The sequence below is a fragment of the Lagenorhynchus albirostris genome, chromosome 11 (assembly GCF_949774975.1).
Source record: "Lagenorhynchus albirostris chromosome 11, mLagAlb1.1, whole genome shotgun sequence".
In the NCBI taxonomy this organism is placed as follows: Eukaryota; Metazoa; Chordata; class Mammalia; order Artiodactyla; family Delphinidae; genus Lagenorhynchus; species Lagenorhynchus albirostris.
This window is the reverse complement of record NC_083105.1, coordinates 7,541,930-7,558,351: the sequence shown is the minus strand read 5'-3', so window position 1 is coordinate 7,558,351 and position 16,422 is coordinate 7,541,930. Positions and strand designations below refer to the sequence as shown.

Here is a 16,422-nt window from a genome sequence, read left to right as displayed (position 1 = left end):
CCCATATTTATTTATATAGAAAATTTTACTTTGTTTCCACGCCCTCCCTTTTAAAAATCTAACAAAGTAATGTATTTAAGTGATAAAAAATAAAATACACACAAGGTTTATAATGAAAAGGAACAGCCCCCTGTCCCCACTTCCTAAAGGAAACTAATTTTAACTCATTTTGGTTTTAGTTCTGGTGATTTATCTCCCTAAATCTAAACAATATGCTTGTTATGCTATTTCTTTATTTGTCAATTTAGAACATTATTCATTGACTTGCCAATAAGAAAAACAAGACTTAGGTCACATTATTTTGTCTTCTCTACACTTCCTTGGCATTTTTGCTAGTTACCATTTTATGTTAATTGATGTTATGTTTTCAAAATTTTAAATAATATACTTAAAACTTGTGTTTCTTGTTCCCTCAACTTGAAGCAGTACCTCTTGACACCCTACTTCGTTAGCTGAGTATATTAGCACCCCAGCTCTTTCTTTCCCTTCTCCTTACCGTCTACTTCTCAATGTCAGCTGTACCTTTAATTTTATTTAGTTATTTATTTTAAAAGGAATATCTGGGGAGTGAAATGTCCATTGGGGACTTTATTTTATTTTATAATTTTTAAAAATTTTATAAATTTCTTTATTTATTTTTGGCTGTGTTGGGTCTTCGTTGCTGCGCGCGGGCTTTCTCTAGTTGCAGTGCGCAGGCTTCTCGTGGCGGTGGTTTCTCTTGTTGCAGAGCATGGGCTTTAGGTGTGTGGGCTTCAGTGGTTGTGGCATGCGGGCTCAGTAGTTGTGACACATGGACTCAGTAGTTGTGGCTTGCGGGCTCTAGAATGCAGGCTCAGTAGTTGTGGTGCACGGGCTTAGTTGCTCTGCGGCACGTGGGATCTTCCCGGACCAGGGCTGGAACCCGTGTCCCCTGCATTGGCAGGTGGAAACCACTGCGCCACCAGGGAACTCCCTATACCTTTAATTTTATATTGTAAAGTTTGTTAACATTTATAGTCTCTTCTGTAACTATATTTAAGTCTTCATCACTTGACTCTAGGTTGCTTCTAAAAATTGAATAAAAGAATAGCATTTACGTTATAATGGCTTCAGTTTGTCTCTTTTCCCCTTTTGTCCTTTCCTGGATTTGAATCTCTAAATCTGGGGCATGAATCCCAACAAGGGTGAGATGAGTAAACCAACAGGGTAACAAAGACATAGAGTAAGAGCCAGAGTCAATCAGAAGTTCCCATGCAGAGCTGGAAATCTCCCAGGAGGTCAGTGTTATGGGGAACTGGTAGCACCTTTAGCACCTTTCAGGCAGGAGGTAGTATTTGAGCTGTGCTATGAGGGATGAGAGAGATTTAGATTTGTGGAAGGACCAGGGTTGGCCAAAACATGTAGGTAGGAAAATTTAGGGATTACTGAGGGTACGGTAGCCAGTCTGGCCAGCAGATTGTGTGAAGGGGAGTAGTACATGAAGAAGCCAGAAAGCTGGTTGGGTCAGAATTGTGGAGAGCTGTGGGTAGGGGGCTGGTTATTAATCCTTAGATAATTTTACTTTTGACTTTAATTTTTCAGAATTTTTACTGAGGTGGTCCCTCTGAGGTGGAGTGGTTCAGAGGGTCTCTGGGGAGCACAACCGGAAGGAGGAATGAAAAGTGAGAACTGCTGAAAGAATTTAAAGATGGCAGAACCAGGGCTTGACAGTCAATGTAGGATAGAAAGTTAGAGCTTCCAGAAATGAAGAGGGAAAGGGGAAATCAAGCCTTCACTATATACAGTTAATGGAGTGCCTGTTAGAAGGCCCAGCAGATTGCTCTCTGTTCATCTGTCAATCCCAAATTCCCAATCTATCCCTCCCCCCACCCTTCCCCCTGGTAACCATAAGATTGTTTTCTGTGAGTCTGTTTTTCTGTTTTGTAAATAAGTTCATTTGTATCATTTTTTTTTAGATTCCACATATAAGCGATATCATATGATATTTATTTTTCTCTGTCTGACTTACTTCACTTAATAAGATAATCTCCAGGTCTACCCATGCTGCTACAAATGGCATTATTTCATTCTTCTTTTTTTAAAAATTTATTTATTTAATTTATTTTTGGCTGCATTGGGTCTTTGTTGCTGTGCGCGGGCTTTCTCTAGTTGCGACAAGTGGGGGCTGCTCTTCGTTGCAGTGCGCAGGCTTCTCATTGCAGTGGCTTCTCTTGTGGAGCACAGGCTCTAGGCGCGCGGGCTTCAGTAGTTGTGGCTCACAGGCTCTATAGCGCAGGCTCACTAGTTGTGGCGCACAGGCTTAGTTGCTCTGCAGCATGTGGGATCTTCCCGGACCAGGGCTCGAACCCACGTCCCCTGCATTGGCAGGAGAATTCTTAACCACTGTGCCACCAGGGAAGCCCACTTTATAGAGTTTTGACTCTTAGAAAGTTCTTCCTTATATTCTTTAAATAAGATCTGGGTCTTTGATAACGTTTACCTATTGATCCTGATTTTCCTCATCAAGGAAACAGAAAGCAAATTTGATCTCTCATCCCCAAGACAGTTTATCACTTATTTGAGAACAGTGACCACCTTCTGTTCTAGATAGTACTTTTATCACTGGGAGGCCCTTCTCAGTGAGAAAACCTTCTGTATCTTTAATAACAATAATAATAGTCTTTCTTAGCTGTCATTTATAAGGACTTACTAACTAGCAAACATCATGCTGAGTGTTTGGCATACATTATCCAATTTGATCCTTAGAATAATTCTATGAGGAGAGTACTATTAACTTTCATTGACTAGATGAAGAAACTGAGGGCTAGAGAGGATGAGGAATGTGCACGAAGTCGTGCAGCAGATATGTGTCGGAGCAACGGTTTTTATCAGATCAGATCCTGGACCCGTGTTCTGATCTACCACCTGTCCCCCACTGCCTGAGAACCTGAGGGTACCTTGGAGTACCCTTACCTCACCATAGGCCTACCTTTGTCTCTCTGGGTGCAGGAAGGATCATCAGAGCGCTCTACCTGTGCTGTACAAGGAGCTGCAGGCCTTGCTCAAAGCCATGCTGAGCCGGTGTGCAGATTTTTCCCAGATCCCGTTGAACTGGAGGCCCCTGGTCAGTGCACTGCAGCCTGCTTCTTCTGGAGATCATGCTGTAATGTGTTTTCGGAAGATAATTAGTACATTGCATTACCTTTATATGCTACTTTATAGGGTTTTCTCATGCACACACGCCTACAATGAGATGTTATTTTTTTTCCTAACTGCGGAACTGTGGGACTTAATAATCATTATCCTCATTATGAAACTGAAGTCGCAGGGATTAAATAGTTTTTCTCTCAGGTCCAAAGCTAGCAAGGACCTGAGTTTGGATAGTAAATCCCAGGGTGTTTGTACCCAAGCCTACTACACACTTTGTCTTTTATTTATTTATTATTTTTATTTTTTTGCGGTATGCGGGCCTCTCACTGTTGTGGCCTCTCCCGTTGCGGAGCACAGGCTCCGGACACGCAGGCTCAGCGGCCATGGCTCACGGGCCCAGCCGCTCCGCGGCATGTGGGATCTTCCCGGACCGGGGCACGAACCTGCGTCCCCTGCATCGGCAGGCGGACTCTCAACCACTGCGCCACCAGGGAAGCCCCACTTTGTCTTTTATATCATCCAAGCAGGTATGGTAAACATGCTCACAAAATTATTTAAGGCTGGATTCGCTATAATCTTAGAAAGAATCTGACCACTGTGCAGTGTGTCATAATTGTTGGCTTTTAATGGGCCATGGACTTAAAATATCAGAAGAAATACTATTAACGTGGGTGCTGATTATGTCTTTCAGGATTAACTTTGGAAACTAAGCTCTTCACGCCTGAGGCGGTGGGGATTTTTGTGTGTGTTTTGGAGCAATAATACGGGCATTATAGCCAGTTAGGCTAATGTCCACTAGCCTGTGACAGTTTTCTGCGTATAGCAGAACAAGAACCAGTCCTGTGCTTCACAGGGAGACAAGTGGTTAAGGTTTCCTCTTCTACCATTTTTTAAAGGAGCTATTAGATGGCTGGATTTGTGGGGATGTACCTAAGATCCCCTGGAAATTGTTAGGTGTATGGGAATGCCAGACTCCAGTGTGAGAGGAAGAAGTCTGTAGTCCTCTAAGCAAAGACCAGAACACGGAGTAGGTACGTGACCAATAGGTTCCCCTCTTTCCTTCTTACCTCAGGGCCATGCCTCCAGTAGAGATTCGGAGAAGACCATTCTTCGAAGAGGAAGCTTCCTCCTGAGCACTCTGGAGGGATTTAGAAATGCCTGCAGGTGAGGGGCCCTCTGTGGTCTGATGAGGGAGTAGTATGGAGGGTGGGTGTAGAAAGGAATCGGACAAAGGATGAAGCTCTAGAAGCAGCACTTGGTTTCTGATGCTTTGCTGCGTAGTGAGAGGACTTTGGCTGGGATGGAGGCTGGGGATGCGTGTGGGGTATGGAATGGGTATGTGGAGGAGGTTTCTAAAGAGTCCCTCCTGGCGAAGTTTTTGTTACTGTGCAATGAGGTTGTATCTCACTCAGGTTTGTTCCTCTTCCCAAGTAACCTAGTGCTATAGGTGTTCACTGAATGCTTGTTGGATTAATTCAGTACACACGAACAAATATTTGTTGTATCTACTGTGTGCCAGGCCTGGTGCTAGACAGTGGGAGTAGAAAGGTAAGTCAGATTAGCTCCTACCCACAAGGAGCTCACAGTCTCCTGGGGAAGAGACAGTTTTGTTTATATGTGTGGAATTCATTACGTTGTCACAAACCTGGGGAAGGCATTCCAAGTAGAGAGAGCAGCATATGTAAAGGCAAAGAGCTGTGAAATAGCAAACAGCATGGTATATTCAGGGAAATACATGTAGTAGGGTGGATGAGTCATGTGTTGTGGGAGAGAGGGTAGGGAGCACGAAGCTGAAGAGGTGACCAAAGACCAGGTTCTCCCTCACTGAGGCGTCTGGAATTTTCTCCAGATCTGCTGGTGGGGATACTTTCCCTGAGCCCTGAGCTCAGGTATCCCTCTAGGAGGATGCTTCTAACCTTTATGTTGCATAGGTAGTTGTAGATATACCCACACATTGATTTCTTAGGTTGGCTGTGGAATTCCAGAGCGAGCCTTCGGCCCAGGAGAATCCATTCACAGCTCCCAGTGCTGAGAAAGAAGACACCTTGGAGGCCTTCTCAGAATTTCTTCTCAGTGCCTGTGACTCCTTGTGTATCCCCATGGTGATGGTGGGTTTTCCTGAGCCTTGGACAGCATGAAGGTTGGGGAGGAGAAGAATGTGAGAGCAAGCCAGGCTGAGAGGCATAAGACAGTGACTCGACTGCTCAACTGGACCTTCTGAGAGTCGTAGCAGTGTTGTTCTTGCAGCCACTTTTCCTTTGGTTTTAAAATCACAGTACAGTGTTTGGTTGTAAATAATAGATTAATAGATGCCTCTTAAAAAGTAGAAAGCAGTAATAATAAAATAATAAATAGGTAATGTTTATGAAGTGATAAATGCCTTATATTCATAATTTAACCCTCCCAGTGACCCTGTGAAATAGGTCCTATCATTTCCCCCAATTTAAAGATGAAGTTGTCATTTTTCTATGGTTGTAAAGCAAGTATATGACAGTTCTGAGGTTTGAACCTATGTATTTTTCTGCTTAGTAAAGAGTAGCAGTCAATGTCTGATCTAGGCTTCACTAAGGAGCACATATGTGAGTTCTATAAAATGACAGGTGAGAGACCTGAAGAGAACCCTGGGTTTGAGCTGACTTGAGATGGAGATAGTAGGAAGAGCGGGGTCCAGAGCTGTTGACTGCCCAGATGACCTTGGGTGAGTCTTGTCCTCTTTGAGGTTTGGATATCCTGTGAGCCTGTGAGGAGCCACTGTTAGTTGGGAAAGGACACCTCCAAAATACCCACTGGGAACAGTGGGTGGCAGCAGGGGAGCATCCTCTGGTTCTGAAAGGAGAGCCTCCTTTTCTTGAAGAAGGCTCTGGGGCAGCGTGCCAGGGTCTTCAGGTGGGTAGCTCTCAGGAGCCCGGGATTGCAGCCCTGACTGGCTCGCACTAGCAGTAGCCCTTCCTCACCTGCTCTGCCTTCCTCCTAGATTTATGGAGCGTTAGAGATAGATCTAGAGCTAGATCATAGAATTACTGTATTATTCTTGCTTTCTACTTTTCTGTATTTTACACATTTTCTTTAATGAGCTTGTATTACTTTTCTAGTCGAAAAAAACTTGGTTTGAAAACCAAATGAAAAGTATCTGTAAGAACCGTGTCCCTGAGGCCCTGCCTATTTACACACAGGGAACTGAAACAGCAAGAAGGGAGGGGGTGACTGACCCAAGGGCACACAGCAACTTCGTACAGAGCTTGAAATAGAACTCAGATTTCTCTACTCTTAATCCAGAGCTCTGTCTACCATATCAGGCTGCCTCATGATTCTGTTCAATGGTCACATGAAAAAGAAACGTGAAGGAAGTTTGTAAACTAAATTATTATATGTTAGAAGCATGAGCGTCACTCTGCATTACAGTTTAGAAAGTGCCTTTTACACATGAGATATCATTTGTTTCTGGGAGGTAGGACTTGTTATTTCTGTTTTACTCTTTGGTAGAGGCCCAGAGCGGTAATGAATCTTGAACAGTTTATCAAGAGGCAGAAGATGTAAGCCTTGCATGCAGGCTTGTGACTTCAGGTCCCCTAGTGTTTCTTATGCCCTTGAAATGGAAGAATTTTGTCTCCCATTGCTAGATGATGCAGTTTTTGCTGATGCTGTTTCTTCTTCAGAGGCTCAGTCCTGGAGGACTGTGCTCTTCCTCTTGGTTCTTTGCAGAGGTACTCGGAACAGGCCACTCATCCAGCCTTGATGGAGGTTTTCCTCTCAGTTCTGCACAGCCTTTTTGTCATCGTCCCCCATATGAAGGAGGAATTCTCCAAGAAGCTTGGTAGGCAGCAGGCAAGTGTGGAAGTTGGGAGGGAGGCAGGCGCCTTAGGCAGCTGCTCAGGGTACTTAAAGAGTGCATAACCTGTGGATGGGAGGCTTACGTATTCATTCAGAATCAACATCCACACTCTGCCTAGTGTTGAGTGGAAGGGTATATCATCCATCAATCAAAAGTCCTTAAAGGCAGTTCTCAAATTAATTGACACTTCTCTGAGAATGTCAAGAAGGTTCCAGTTCAGAGCCCACAACAGACCTCCTTCCCCTAATTACTCTCATCCTCCACATTCCCTCAGACCTCACAAGATGTTTAGTGTCTCTAGCTCCTGAGCCCTGAATGACAGAAGTATCCCCAGTCATTGTAACAACTGAAAAATGTCCTGTGTACTTGCAAGTGCCTTATAGAAGAGTGGTAGCACTCTGTGTGAAAGTGCTGTCTAACTATACTGTACTGAAATGCCTTCCTAAAATTGAACCCAAGTGGCTCTTGACTCCTTCAGCCTTCTCCAGGTCTTGTTGCATGTATTTATTTTCTTCCCTCACTAGTCATTTTTTCTCTTCAAAATATAAACCTTCCTTTCCCACATCTCCAGTTTTCATCCTATAAATACCTCAATTTGCAGAGTAAGCCCAGGAATCAGAGTCAGAGTCTCTTTTATCCTCTTCAGAAAGTGGTAGTGATGGTGAGAATGGGAAGGGGAGATAGCCAAAAGCAGAAAAGGGAGTAGAGAGAATGGTAGTAATAATTAATAACTAATGATAACTAACATAATATTAAACTCTTACTATGTGTTAGATACTGTTCTAAGTGCTTTACATGTATTCATTCATTTAACTCTCAGAAAAACTCTAAGGAGTATGTACTATGATTATCCTCATTCTGCTGATGAGCACATTGAAACTTAGGTTGGACAACTTGCCCAAGGTCACACAGGAAGTGGTGTGCCCAGGATTCAAACTCAGGGAGTCTAATCTGGCTCTAGAGCCTGCTTTCTTAATCTTATGCTATGCCTGCCCCTTATCATTATCATTTACTGTCTTTTCTTTTATTCCTGTCACATAGCATGCAGTGGGAAGTCTGCCATGGAGAGGTAGCCAGGGCTCAGTCATGAAGGGCCTTGTTGACCAGGTTGGGAATTTGGACTTTAGCTTGGGATCATTGAGTCTTAAAGAAGGAGAGTGACAGGCTCAGATTGCTGTTTCAGAAAGATCCTTCTTGGAACAGTGTGGACCATGAGTTAGAGGGAGGCAAGATTGGAGGCAAGAAGTTCAGCCTCTTGCATTAACTCAGGTTGGTGTTAGGAACTAAGGTAGTATGTGTGTGTGGGGGGGGTGGGCTGTGGTGGAATGATTGGATGTAGGGCATGAGGGAGAGGGAATAGTTTAGGGTAATGCCTTGGCTTCTGGCTGCCGTCTAGGTGGGTGGTGGTGTTTTTTATTGAGAGGAGGCTCCCTAGAGGAGGATCTGGTTTAGGAAGGCAGTAGAGGGTGTGATCAGTTTGGATCAGGGTACCTCTGAGATGCCTGTGAGATGTCCCAGTGGAGCTTTTAGGTAGGTAATTGACTATGTCTGAGGTCATGGGAAGCATCTGGTCTTAAATATAGTGTCACTTGAAAGAAAAACGCACAATGTAAGAGTTGTAAGTTAAGTTTTATTTGGGGACCTTGCTGAGGACTATAGCCTGGGAGACAGCCTCTCAGATAGCTCTGAGGAACTGCTCCAAAGAGGTAAGCGGGAAGCCACAATATATATGACCTTTTTTGCTTGGAAAACATGTAGTCAATCATAAAAAGATTACTGCTAGTCACAAAAAACGGACATCTCAAGTTAATGATTTTAGTGCCTTTTTTTGTGTATGGGAAGATGCAAGAATCTGGGGTCATTTGAAAATTTCCCTTAGATAGCCATCTTAACTATCTAGGGGCCAGCATATCCAAAGTGCAGAATGTTTCCTGTTTTTCCCCATCCTGACTTCCTCTCAGGGTACACTGTTGGTGGGCTGAGCAACTGCATTGGCTAATGGCTTGATCCTTGTAGAACTGGAATAGCAGGCAGCATTTTTTTCTTTACAATAAATATAGAAGTTTTCATCATCCAGCCTTTCAGTCATTCAACAAACATTTATTGGGTACCTGCTACATGAAGGGCACTGTCCTAGGGCAGAGGATGTAGCAGTGAACAAAACACACCCCTGTCCTTGTGGGGCTGAGTCTCTAGTGGGGAACAGGTGAGATTCCTCATGGTGAGTGTATAAAATGAGATGATCAAAGGACCAAGACAAAATAAAGTACAATATTTAGTGGTCAGGCGGAACAGATTACTCCAAAGTCCACTGGTAAGGAATGGTTGGAGAGGTAGGAAGAAACCCAGAAGGGGATGACATTAGGGAAGCCAAGTGAAGAGAGTTTTGTAGATGAGGGAGTGGTCATGAGTGTCAGATGCATCCCAGAGGTCAAGTAAGACAAGGACTGAAAAATGTACATTGGACTTGGCATCATGTAGGCTGTTGGTGACCTTGGCCAGAGCAGTTGCTGTGAGTGGTTGGTGTGTAAGCCGGACTGTAGTGAGTTGAAGAGTGAGTGCAAGGTGAGGCAGTAAAGACAAAATAGGCAAATCTTTCCATAAGTTTGGTGTAAGGGGGGAGGTGAGAACTGGGGGTGTAATTGGAAGGGGACATGGAGTTAGGAAGGATTTTAGTACCCCCTAAGACTGGAAACACTTATTTCTGTTAGCAGTGTATACAAAGGAGCAGTAGAGAGATGCAGGGGTACTCAGCAGAGCAAGGTCCTTGGAAAGGAGAGGGGCCAGGATCCAGAGCTGGGGGGCTGAGGGGCATACCTTTTGCAGTTGTCTGTATATTTGATGTGGGATTTTGAGGGAGTTTCTGATTGATGGTCTGGGTCATCCTGGAGAGGTCCCTTGTCGCTGTTCAGAGGTATCTTTGTTCTCTCTAGGAAAAGAACAGAGTACAGGAAACCCTTAGGAAGCTATTCCATGTAGGAAGTGGGAGGAACTTCTAGGAGACGGTAGGAGGCTGTGTGTAAGAGGGGAAAAAGTAGGACCTTTGTGATTAGCACATATGGGTTGTGTAATAAACATCCCTTGCTTATTGACATTGGGCAAATTAATTTTCTTATCTGCAATGTCCTCAACTAGAACATGGTGATAATAATGGGAGTGAAATGAGGCAACATATGTAGATTTCCTGAATGAGTGTACCTCTTAGTCATTGTGACAACTGACATATACTCCTTTCCTTCCCTTCATCTGCTCTTTCTGCTTGCCATACTTCAAGAGCCAAGAGAATCCAGTCTTGGGGTGCTGAATGGGTGCAGCTTCAGAAGTGTAGATCTCCGGCCGGGCAGTGGTGCAGAGCTCAAGGCAATGTAGAGAAAGTGTGATTACAGGGAGGTCTATGTAGCCTGAAGCCAGCGAGAACAGGGTCAGGGCCCAAACTGCAAGAGAAAAGAGGGAAGCAGGCACCGCCAGCCAAGAGGGGGTAGAGACCTGAAGTCGGGGGTGGAGAAACTCTGGATCCCTAAGAGTCTGTACTACGAGGAACCCTTCCAGCAGGCCAACTGGGCGTTCCCCTGCTGAGGGAGCCATGGGTTAAACTGCTGTCCTGGAAAGTTACTATGAAACTGAGGGATTAATTCCCTACCAGAAGCCCTGCAATAGAATAAGATTATCCCCAGCCCTGGAGCTGGTATAGTGGGAGCTCTTGTCAAGAATACTGCTTTTACAGGGACCAAGGATGGACAGGACAGAGGTCAGTTTTGACAGAGAGCTGCATGGCAGGGCGGGGTGGGAGCGGGGCAACTAGGAGAGTCAGGCAGTGCAGGGGCCTGGGCCAGGGTCACCAGCTAATGCAGACTGTTCATCAGAAAGGAAGATGAACTTTTATTCAGTACCTACTCTGAGCTAAGTATTTGTTAGATCTTCTATATTCATTTATTTTACTTAGTTTCACAACAACGTTCGAGGTATAGATATCAAAACTGAGTCTCAGAGTAGTTAAGTAAGTGTTCCAGAGCCACATTTCTAGATAGTGATGGAGCAAATTTCAAACCTGGGTCTGTGTGATTCCAGAACTAGTACCACCCAGACTTGGGAGTCTCTGTAAAAAGTCTACTTTAGGGCTTCCCTGGTGGCGCAGTGGTTGAGAGTCCGCCTGCCGATGCAGGGGACACGGGTTCGTGCCCCGGTCTGGGAAGATCCCACATGCCGCGGAGCGGCTGGGCCCGTGAGCCATGGCCGCTGGGCCTGCGCGTCCGGAGACTGTGCTCTGCAACGGGAGAGGCCACAACAGTGAGAGGCCCGTGTACTGCAAAAAAAAAAAAAAAAGTCTACTTTAAATTGCTCTCTGCTTTCTTCTCAATTCTCCCAAGCTGCCTCATCCTTCATACAACTGACCCTGGAACTGAAGGCCAGGTTCTGCAGCGGCCTGAGGTATGTATGGTCCCAAGGGGACAAGTGTCCTTCTTGACTGGACAAGTGGAAATTTCTGATTAGTGTGGTTTAGTCATAGGACCTTGGGGGGGATTGACACTGTGGGAATTGCTCAGCAGCTGATGGTACGAGCTGGATGGGCTCCTGTAGCTTTTACTTGTCTGGTTCTGATACGACTTTCATTCCATGTGATACTTGGATGGGCACCTGTAACATCAAAACTGGAAGGGCTCTTAGAGATCATTTGTCTAACCCCTCATTTTACAAACAAGGAAACCAAGGCCCTCACAGGGTAATCGATGCTGTGTCCATCAAGAGAGAGTCGTGTTCTAGTTGCTGCCAGCCCAGCAATTCCAGAGGAGAGACTCTTTTGTTTAAAGTAGAGAGGTTGCTGCCTCAGTCTGTCTCTTTAGGCTTCTAGGACAGCATTCCGTGCCTTCCCATTTTTGATTTGCCACCTGTCTGCATTTACTCAGCAGATTCCACTTGTTACTGCCTGCAGTCCTCAGGGTGACCTCAGTGCAGCGTCTAGCTCTCCTTCCATATCTCCGAATAGAACACCAACATTCAGGAGGGAATACAGGGATCCACCTGGATTCAGAGTCACAATTTTAGATGTTTTTTGTAGTTCTCCTCAGCTACCCATTTTGGATTCAACAGCTTCCTCTTTTTCTAGTACTCCTCAGCCCTTTCCTGACCCAGGAGGACTTTTTTGTTTCTATGTTTTATTTTATTTTATTTTTTTAATAAATTTATTTATTTTATTTTTGGCTGCGTTGGGTCTTCGTTGCTGCACGCGGGCTTTCTCTAGTTGCGGCGAGTGGGGGCTACTCTTCATTGCGGTGCGCGGGTTTCTCATGCGGTGGCTTCTCTTGTTGCGGAGCACGGGCTCTAGGTGTGTGGGCTTCACTAGTTGTGGCGCACAGGCTTAGTTGCTCCATGGCATGTGCGATCTTCCCGGACCAGGACTCAAACCTGTGTCCCCTGCATTGGCAGGCGGATTCTTAACCACTGTGCCACCAGGGAAGCCCTATATGTTTTATTAAATTGGAGCTTAGTAGCCCTCCTTGATTTATTTTTTTCAGGAAATTTTTAGTGAATGCCTATATGGGCCAAGTGCCTAAGTTACATCTGTGGGCAGCAGGTTCCATATTTACTTTTCACAGCTACCTCCAGACCTTCTCTACCAGGGCCATGGTTAGAACTTCATTGGGCTCTGGCACAAAGCAGTGGTGCCCCAGTACATGGCAGGGATAATGCTGTCCCAGCCAAAGTAGCAATGTACTCTCTTGTTCTGTCTTCCTCTTCTCCCACTAAGTCACTCAGCCCTAAACCAGGTGTGTTCCAGTTTCCTCTACTACATGTGCATCAACCTCCTCTCAGCTCCAGAGAAGACAGGACCACCTTCCCAAGAAGGTAAGATGCTGTAGTTTGACCACTCATGAGGTCTGTGGTGGTCTTTTAGAGTCTGGATGCCTTGCTGATTGGCTGGGTAGTGAGTCAGTACAGTAATAAGAAACCTTTGCTTGAAGCTACCCAGAGGAACCATGGAATCATGGAATGATGGAACTGTAGGCGGCTTCCTAGGGAGGTGAGATAATAAATAAATCAGAAAACAGTGGAATCCAAGCCCCTGGGACCTTTAGACCTTAAGGGTTGAGAAGGACTCTAAAGCTCAACAAGTCCAGTTCCTCCCCGTGACCAACTTCTCTGCATTGTCCCTCACACCAGGGCTCTTGCTCTCTGCCTGTTACCCCCAGATACCTTTGCTCAAAATATCTTTTTTTTTAAACCTAATATGAGATTTTCCTAGTCTATGTTTTCATGCAGAAGTGTATTTGTTGTAGAAATGGGGAAATGGCGAGTACTCTAATGTTAAAGTTAGAAGATACTTTATTTATTTATTTTTGGCTGTGTTGGGTCTTTGTTTCTGTGCGAGGGCTTTCTCTAGTTGTGGCAAGTGGGGCCACTCTTCATTGCGGTGTGCGGGCCTCTCACTATCGCGGCCTCTCTTGTTGCGGAGCACAGGCTCCAGACGCGCAGGCTCAGTAGTTGTGGCTCACGGGCCTAGTTGCTCCGTGGCATGTGGGATCCTCCCAGACCAGGGCTCGAACCCGTGTCCCCTGCATTAGCAGGCAGATGCTCAACCACTGCACCACCAGGGAAGCCCTGCTCAAAATATCTTGAACAGCCTGTTTCATTTCTCCATTCCTTCATTCAAGAAATATTTCTTGAGCATCTACTATGTGCCAGACTCTATTCAAGGAGCTGGTAATAGGGAAACAAAGTCCTGTTCCAATGGAGTGGGAGAGGCAGACAATAAACACATAGATATAATGTCAGGGGTGGATGAGTGCTATGAAAAAAAATAAAGCTAGGTGAAGGGATGGGGGTGATGGAAGGAGGAGGTACACGTTAGGGTTTTCATGAGGAGGTGAGGAGGTGGCATGTTGGTGGAGGTCTGAGTGAGGTCAAGGAGTCCCATGCACCATCTAGGCAGGGGGAGCAGCAGATGCAGGGCTGAGAGCTGGAGGTTTTCCCTTTTGCTGAGTATTAGTTGAGCTTCTGCAGCATGTCAGGGAGGCCTAAGTGCAGCTGCGGATACAGTGATAATTACGATACGTTCTCTGCCCTAAGGAGTTCCTCTATCCTAGACCTCTCCCTCTTGCTATAACATAAAACAGTTTAATCATTGTTTTATTCATTCATTCAACAAATACCGTGCCTTCTTTGTGGGTGACATTTGCTGCTGGCTGTGTTTCCTCTTTTTACATTTATGAAGATGTTGTCTTCTCCCTACAGACTTCCCAAACCGCTCTTTTTCCTTTGTCTTTCTCAGACACTATGCTGAGAGAGACAGCAGCACAGGTGAGCATTTTCATTCCTTCCAACATGGCTTGGCTTCTAGTTCTCTCACTGTACCAGCCACTCCTCTCTGCTCGGTGTCCAGCTCTCTGCCTCCTATTCAGGTGTGGTCTGGCCTGCACAGAGAATGACATGATGACTTCCACCATGGTGGCAGCCGCATCACAACAGCCTCTAGTGTTCACCAGCACCAGCCCCTGCTGCAGGCAGCTCCCTCTCTTGTTGGAATAGGAGGGGCCACACTGTCTGCCCCCTCAGACCCTGAGATCTTGTCATATCTCAGAGCACCAGGAAGAGCAGCCAACCTTACTTACTTATGGATGTGCGAGACTCAAGGATATTAGTTTTGTTATTATCACAGTGGTCATAGTGTGCTTTGGTAGAAAAGGCCCTAAGCTTAGAATTAGGAAACCTGACCTGACTCTGCTAGCACATCGCAGTGGGACATTCTCCATGTCACCTTCCACTTGCCTGTAGGCCCACTGCACTGGCAGGATGGACCCTTTCATTTGACCTCTAACTTGGCCCCCTGCTTGCAGTCTCTCATCCTCCAACCAGTCTTCACCGACTGCTAGACGATCTATCCTTAACATCTCAACTACCCTGGCCTTCAGCCATTGTCTCCAAACATCAGTCTGTGGGGCATTGTCCGACAGTGATGGAGTTTTCTCTGGTCTATGGTGAAATTTGGAAAATAAGGGTAATGTAGTGAATTTTCCATAAAGGTGACTTTATTCAAAATTTAAGCTCTGAGGTCCTTTTCTTTCATATTCTTTTGGTAATCAAATGTTCTTTCTTTTAAGAAACAGAAGTTTCATAAGAAATTTAGGAATCTGTTCTCAGGATAAAAGCCATATTCTCTATTCATCATTCAAGGTCTTTCACAGTCTAGCTACAAATTACATCACACAGTCCCAAACCCCTAACACTCCACATCTATTCACTGAGGGGCCAGTCACACTGAACTCCTTCCTGCCCCTTATACATGACTTCCTCTTATGCCTCCAGGCTGCTGAACTCCTTGCTTCCTGGCTCAGGGAGTCTCTTCCCTCCTTTCTCTGCCTGTTTTCTCTTCACCCTCCACAGTTCCCTCCTCTTTGAGCTTGCCCTCCCCGTCGCAGGTGGCGTGAGTCACTCTCTCTTCCACGCTTGAACATGGCACTGATCACATGTCCTGTAATTATCTGTCTCATTATCTGTTTTTTCCCACCAGCTGCCAGCTACTGGAGGTAGGGCCCATGTCTCACAGCCTGGCCTAGAGTAGCCAATCAGTGGACATTGTCAAGTGAATGAATGTATCTATGTCCTTCCACATGCTACCTTTAGTCTCTCCTGGTAGAGAGGAAGAAGAGACTGATTTCCTTTTATCTGGCGTGTATCCTTGCTGCCCTGTGCAGTACTCTGTATGTAGTAGACACCCATGTGCTCATTACCTGCTCTCCTGTGTCCTTTGTGTGATTTTTCTCCTGCTTGTTCTCTCCCCAGAACTATCTGCAGTGTCTGAGCTTCTGCAGCATGGGCTGCCCCAGATAAGCAGCAGGAGCCCTGAAAGCCTTGCTTTCCTGTCAGATCGCCAGTACGTGGAGGGAGCCACTCGCCAGAGACAGTACTGCATCCTGCTCCTCTTCTACCTGGCCTACATTCACGAGGACAGGTCAGTGCTCAGAGCTGGTGGCTGACAGTTGGTTCTGGAACCTACATCTTTAGCCAAGTTCAGTTCAATAAATGTTTACAGAGGCATCCTCTCCAAGCCTGGTGCTGGGCACTGGGGACACAGAGATAAGTGAGAAATGGCTTATATTCCTCAGGGGCTCACATGTTGGAGAGGGGGTTAAGACAGGTGGGTAGTCTGTCTAGAGACAGAGGCCTAGAATGCTAATGAGAGTTCCTTGATACCCCTGAGGGTGTTGTTCACGCACCAAAAAAAAAATATCAGTGCCTTACTTTGGTTTTAAGAATCACTATACAATTTTTTAAAATTTAAAATCAAAAGACTATTTTCTGTTAAGCTTTTAAAAAATAATTTATTGAGTTAAAATTTACATAATTAAATTAACTGTTTTAAAGCGAATTTAGTGGCATTTAATACATTCACAGTGCTGTGCAACCACCATCTCTATCTAGTTCCAAAATATTTCCATCACTCCAAAGTAAAACCTCTTATCCATTAAGCAGTCACTACCCATTCC

The 16,422-nt window shown here is 45.3% G+C and overlaps 1 protein-coding gene across 1 annotated transcript in view; it reads left to right on the top strand.

Annotated features, from left to right (window-relative positions):
- The window catches only part of MEI1 (meiotic double-stranded break formation protein 1), a 64,106-nt gene that overhangs the window by 14,100 nt on the left and 33,584 nt on the right, over positions 1-16,422 (top strand). Inside the window, exons 12-18 of the mRNA XM_060165002.1 lie at positions 2,968-3,082; positions 4,181-4,272; positions 5,075-5,216; positions 6,811-6,922; positions 11,308-11,368; positions 12,687-12,784; positions 15,719-15,887. Coding sequence (XP_060020985.1) covers positions 2,968-3,082; positions 4,181-4,272; positions 5,075-5,216; positions 6,811-6,922; positions 11,308-11,368; positions 12,687-12,784; positions 15,719-15,887 — 789 coding nt within the window. The remainder of the gene's footprint in view (positions 1-2,967; positions 3,083-4,180; positions 4,273-5,074; positions 5,217-6,810; positions 6,923-11,307; positions 11,369-12,686; positions 12,785-15,718; positions 15,888-16,422) is intronic.